The 6,188-nt window shown below is 41.1% G+C and overlaps 1 protein-coding gene across 1 annotated transcript; it reads left to right on the top strand.

The window, feature by feature from the left end:
- Nucleotides 1–1,388: 1,388 nt before the first annotated feature.
- On the top strand, nt 1,389–4,320 carry LOC125375890 (antifreeze protein Maxi-like). Its single transcript, XM_048386827.1, has 3 exons — nt 1,389–1,475; nt 1,953–2,227; nt 4,011–4,320. Exons 1-3 carry the CDS (start codon nt 1,389–1,391, stop codon nt 4,318–4,320), a joined length of 672 nt encoding a protein of 223 aa, XP_048242784.1.
- Nucleotides 4,321–6,188: the final 1,868 nt, after the last annotated feature.

Raw genomic sequence — 6,188 nt, 5'->3', positions numbered from 1 at the left:
AAATAAGAAATCAGCGTTATCAATATCCTACCATGGGCACATACGTATTTTGTTTGTATGTTCACTAATGACCAATAAAGAAGTTAATATTAGCTATGGAAATAACACAGTGAAGAAAAGATAGGCGCTAGGGTTGGTTTCTGTCATCAGAAAAAAATATTTAATGTGAAACTAATACACACAAAAGGCCACTCCTCTCGGGAAAAGCACCAATTTACGAACTCAGTCTTCACAAGAATCTCATAGATAGACATGCAAACTTTCATCTATGTAACTTCGGTAGTTTCTCAGAAACGGTGTCCCCATTTCACGCAGTATGCACGCAGTATGAACGCAGTGTGCACGCAGTATGCACGCAGTATCCACTAAGTTGAAACGCACGGGCTGGAAGTCTGTACATAAATTATTCAGGACACCAATTTTGGAACTCATTTGAGATCATGACCAGTAACATCAGTATGAAAAGTTTCATTTCTCTGGGCAGACGGACGAAAGAGCGAACTTCGTTCCTATATCCTCGGCCCCAATCGGTGGTTCGTTTGTTGTTTAAGGTCGAACTCAGTAATATTCCAGCTATAAGACGGCTGTCTGTAAAGAATAAAGTCTGGGACAGACAATATAGTGAGTGATATGATGAGCATCGATCCACGCAATTGGGATACGATGACATTCATCAACCAAGTCAGCGAGCCTGAAAATTCAGTTTGTTCTCGTTATTTCGATTATATTTTCGTAATTTCAATTATTTTCTCGTTATTTCGATTATTTTCTATTTGCTTCGATGTTGTTTCTCGTAATTTCGACTTTATTGTCGTTATTTCTATAAGTACAATATTAGTGTATTTGTTAGTAGAGTTGAAAAACCTTAAGTATTTTGAAAGTGTGTGCTAGAGTTAAGTGTGTGAAGCGTATTAGTTAGTCGAAGGGTGAAGTGAATGGGTGTGGGTACATAAGTTGTGAAGTTATTATCAGTGTAATTCTTTATGTATTAAATTTATTCTTAATCCATATTTTGGTTGTGTTATTACTCCGTGTTGTGACGTGTAACTATTTACTCAGGTATATTCATCTTTAACTTCATGTACAACACAACGATATATAATTATTGATGTACTTGCACGAAAAATTGTTTGATAGGCATAACTCAGAAGTTGACGGATGGACAAAATTTTATGGATAACAACTTCTTTAATACTGTAAAAAGCGACGTTTCGGTATAGATCCTTATACCGTTGTCATGTTACTTGCACGATTTTGAAACGTCGCACTAGACAGACAGACAGACAGACAGACATATATATTATTTATGTCTCACCTTGGGCATACATACAATATAAAAGTATACAGCAATACCATCATGTTCTGGCTACTACCACTGTATGACGACAATGGCTACTAAGAAGAAGAAGGGGGACAAGTACGAGGATGTTCTCAATGGCGAGTATTTCCGTCGTGCAATGGCAACTGGAGCAGCAGTTAGTTCTACTGTGGGATGATGAAAGCGAGTGCCTTGTACAAAGCTTCCCATGACTGCATACATGACAAGTTAAAATGCGTCGTGGACACATTTCTGCCACCGGGGTATGGCATCTGTATCCCCAGCATGGAACTATTCATGGAAAAGTAAACCCCAACACCTGAAGCAGCAGCACTCACAGCATCCATACTCAAAGCATGCAGCACCACATATCGCAACAGTCACCACAGTGGTAGCAGAGGTAACATTATAAGGAACAAACATTTTCACTTTACGACTCATCGCAGCATCAGCAGCGGCAGTAGCAGCACCCATACTAACAACACCCTCAGAAGGAGTGAAAGCAGCACAACAACTCGACTCAGCACTATGGACAGCGATACTAGCAGCCGCGGCAGCAACGCCTGCAGCAATAGAAGCAGCAGAAGCAGCACTCATTGAAACAGTAACCTCACATGCACCATTGCTGCATCAGAACTCGTCGCAGACAACACCAACAACAACGCCCGTAGCAGCAGCAGCAGCAGCACCAGAACTCATCTCACCACTATACAGGGCGGCATCAGCAGCAGCATCAGCAGCGGCAGTAGCAGCACCCATACTAACAACACCCTCAGAAGGAGTGAAAGCAGCACAACAACTCGACTCAGCACTATGGACAGCGATACTAGCAGCTGCAGCAGCAACGCCCTCAGCAACAGAAGCAGCAGCAACAGCAGCACTCGTTGCAACATTGAGCAGGCTACCTGTGTGATGATGATGATGAAGGTTGTCATCCACTTTTTCGCATTGTCTGCATTGTTCGCATTGTTTCGCATTGTTTCGCATTGTTTGCCCTGTATCTAAGTTAAAGTTTGCTAGGTGTCATCATTAAACAGGGATATATGAACTGACTCTTTGTGTATTGATTGATCTCAACTCCAATAGGATGCCGAACCGAGGGTAGAACCGTTGTCTATCTATTGCCAGGTCGACCACGTGTTACGTCACATGCAGAGGATCGTTAGATTGTCCTACGTCACCTCCCTCCGTAACCGATTTTTGATGGCTACATCAGAAATGAACTGTTTAGGGGTAGACTAAGTGCGCAAACCGTCTGAGAACTGCTCACCTTCAAGCACGATGGCCATACTGCGGGCCGATTCTGATTCAATTACACAGACGTCAACGTCAATTGTGGACACAGCGACACTTACGATGGACTCAGAGAAATTGGAATCAAGTCGTCTTCAGTGATGAATCCCGATTTAATCTTCGATTTGCCGATGATAGGGCTAGGGTGTCGAGGCGCCGTAATGAACGTTACGGCCAGTGTTGTGTACAGGAAGTTGACAGATTTCGAGGCGGAAGTGTCATGGTGTGGGAGGCTTTCTGTGGCAATGCACGTTCCAGGCTTCTTGTCATCCATGGCAACCTCAACGCTGCTGCTTACCGCAACCAGGTTCTGGCACCAGAACTTCTGCCTTTTATGGCAGCACATGGATCCGGTTTGATCTTCCAACACGACAATGCCAGCCCCCTCACAGCAATTTTGACAAGGAATTTACTTCAGAATGCGGGAGTCAACGTCATGGACTGGACGTCAAGGTCTCTCGACCTCAATCCCATCGAACGCGTCTAGGATGCTCTTGGCAGAAGTCTGCCAACTCTCTAGAACCAACCACAATATTAAGGCAGAAATTCATATCAATTTCACCAAAGAAAACGTTTTACTGGGCTTTCCATTTAAAGGAAATGATCCATTAAATGCTATATGCCTTGTCATTAAGGATATTATATTCAAATTTTATCTTAAAAAGAAAAAATATGTCTTTCGAGTTGATCCAGAGAGAGTTGGCATATTGCTACTTTACAACTTAAGCGAAAGCTAACTCTAACTGTAACTACAAGTTTGTGAAGTTTTGGTCCAGTTGCCACAAACTATTTTTGTAACCATATCACCTCAAATACTGAATTATCCGAGTTCATTTGCTCCCATGATGTATGATGCATGATTCCGTTGTTGTTTTAAGATTCCCTGTATGAACATTAATATGTATGAAATGCTGTACGACAAAAAAAGTGAATTAATAAAAAAAGGTGGTATATGTTAAATCAGTACTTTTTGGAAATGCTGACTTACCAGTGCCCGTTCAATTGTATAATTTGTCCTCAGCATCATTGTTGTATTCGGACGATTTACAACTTCACCACTAGATAATTCTATGTACTTTATCGGATAAAGGTGTCTGCAAAACTTTAAAAAAATCCCCCCCCCCAAAAAAAAACAAAAAAAAACTCGCTGACTGACTATGTACAAGTTCAGTTATATTGCACAAAGTACGGGGTCAGAATATGTACACACCTTACAAATACAGAATATCTTAACTGATCACAACCCTTGTGGGCGAACATCAACAAATGACATTACATGTTAGTTTTACAAACAAATGGACATTACAATCACATCTTGTGATGGATCAAGAAAATCGAGAACACATTGATCATGAAACAAGCACAATGATTGTACTGGATTACCCTGTCACTGACAAAGGCAAAGTGACAGCGCCAAAGTCAACGTGACAGACAGCGCCAAAGTCAACGTGACAGACAGCGCCAAAGCCAATGTGACAGACAGCGCCAGAGCCAACGTGACAGTCAAAGCCAATGTCAACGTGACAGGCAGCGCCAAAGTCAACGTGACAGACAGCGCCAAAGCCAACGTGACAGACAGCGCCAGTGCCAACGTGGCAGGCAGCGCCAATGTCAACGTGACAGACAGCGCCAATGTCAACGTGACAGTCAAAGCCAGAATCAGAGTGGCAGTCAATGTCAAAGACAACGTGACGGAAGAGGAAATATGAATCATATAAACGTTAACAATATATTTTGGTTACTTTTGACATAAAACAGGCATTTCCCAAATATCATACGCAATATACATACCGGCATTAAACTGAAGCCGAAACGTCACAAAGTACAAGTGTCGGCCACAAAACGTATATACCACCCCGACTCCTTCGCCCATTAAGATGACATCACAGATACGTGTGCAGTCGGCAGGAGTAGGTAACTTTAACCAACACACGAAATACATCAGCAAAGCCTATGATCGTATCTGTTCGTGTAAAAGTGAAATGTCTTTTTATGTAGGTTTTACAAACTAACTATGGTTCAAACAATGTCGTTAATATCTCCTGGATTGCGCCCTGCAAGTATCATGGCGACCTTTCGTTCCATTCATCTCATTCCTTTAATATTTTCCTCCATGCCAGACCCAAGACCATAAATAGCATAACACTCCTGAGTGATTCTACCAGACAGTTTATGAGCGGGATTCACAAGGTAAACATTGTCCAACTAATCCACAGTGATTTGCATAAATTACAAGTCATACCGAACGTGTTGGAAAACCTTAGACTGGCGGACATGTCCTGCATGGTATTATTTCCTGGCGCAACGTCCGCCAATATGGTGAGGTGAGGTGAGGTGTGGTGAGGTGAGGTGAGGTGAGGTGAGGTGAGGTGTGGTGAGGTGAGGTGATTTGAAGTGAGGTGAGGTGAGGTGATTTTGAGTTGGGGTGAGTTGAGTTGAGGTGAGGTGATTTAAGGTGTGGTGATTTGAGGTGAGGTGAGATGAGTTCAGGTAAGGTGAGGTGGGGTGAGGTTGGGTAAGGTGAGGTTTTACGTCCCATCATAGTCAAAATAGGGAACTGCAGACATCGTTCTAGTAATTGATGCGTCAAATTTGGGATGCCCTCCACATGTCAAATTTATCGCTGTTACATAGGTTGGGTGAGTGAGGAAATGCAGTTTAGATGAGTGAGTAAATGTAGTTTTGATGAGTGAGTAAATGCAGGTTTGATGAGTGAGTGAATATAGTTCAAATGGGTGAGTAAATGTAGTTTTAATGAGCGAGTGAATATTATTTAGATGAGTGAGTAAATTTAGTTTTGATGAGTGAGTGACTATAGTTTAGATTAGTGAGTAAATGAAGTTCAGATGAGTGAGTGAAAGCAGGTTTGATGAGTGAGTGAATATAGTTCAGATGAGTGAGTGAATATAGTTCAGATGAGTAAGTACATGTAGTTTTGATGAGTGAGTGAATATAGTTCAGATGAGTGAGTTAGTGTGGTGTTGATGAGTGAGTAAATTTAGTTTTGATGAGTGAGTGACTATAGTTTAGATTAGTGAGTAAATGAAGTTCAGATGAGTGAGTGAATGCAGGTTTGATGAGTGAGTGAATATAGTTCAGATGAGTGAGTGAATATAGTTCAGATGAGTAAGTACATGTAGTTTTGATGAGTGAGTGAATATAGTTCAGATGAGTGAGTTAGTGTGGTGTTGATGAGTGAGTGAATTTAGTTCAGATAAGTGGGTAAATGTAGTTTGATGAGTGAGTGAATATATTTCAGATGAGTGAGTAAATATATTTCATATGAGTGAGTAAATGTAGTTTGATGAGTGAATGAATATATTTCAGGTGACTGAGTAAATGTTATTTAGATGAGTGAGTGAATATAGTTCAGGTGACTGGGTAAATGTAGTTTAGATGAGAGAGTAAATATAGTTTAGATGAGTGAGCAAATGTAGTTTTGATGAGTGATTGAATAAAGTTCAGATGAGTGAGCAAATGTAGTTTTGATGAGTGAGTGCATATAGTTCAGATGAGTGAGTTAATGAAGGTTAGATGATTGATTGAATAAAGTTCATATGAGTGAGTACATGCAGTT

The sequence above is a fragment of the Haliotis rufescens genome, unplaced genomic scaffold (assembly GCF_023055435.1).
Source record: "Haliotis rufescens isolate VD_foot unplaced genomic scaffold, xgHalRufe1.0.p SCAF_61, whole genome shotgun sequence".
NCBI classification, from domain to species: Eukaryota; Metazoa; Mollusca; class Gastropoda; order Lepetellida; family Haliotidae; genus Haliotis; species Haliotis rufescens.
This window is presented reverse-complemented; position numbering and strand designations above follow the sequence as displayed.

What these genes read in the sequence shown, in the direction of transcription:
- LOC125375890 (XM_048386827.1), top strand. Translation starts at nt 1,389, where the DNA reads ATGGCTACTAAGAAGAAGAAGGGGGACAAGTACGAGGATGTTCTCAAT. An exon ending in CAATGGCAACTGGAGCAGCA is followed by an intron (nt 1,476 to 1,952) that starts GTTAGTTCTACT and finishes TTGCTGCATCAG; the next exon opens with AACTCGTCGCAGACAACACC. An exon ending in ACATTGAGCAGGCTACCTGT is followed by an intron (nt 2,228 to 4,010) that starts GTGATGATGATG and finishes TCACTGACAAAG; the next exon opens with GCAAAGTGACAGCGCCAAAG.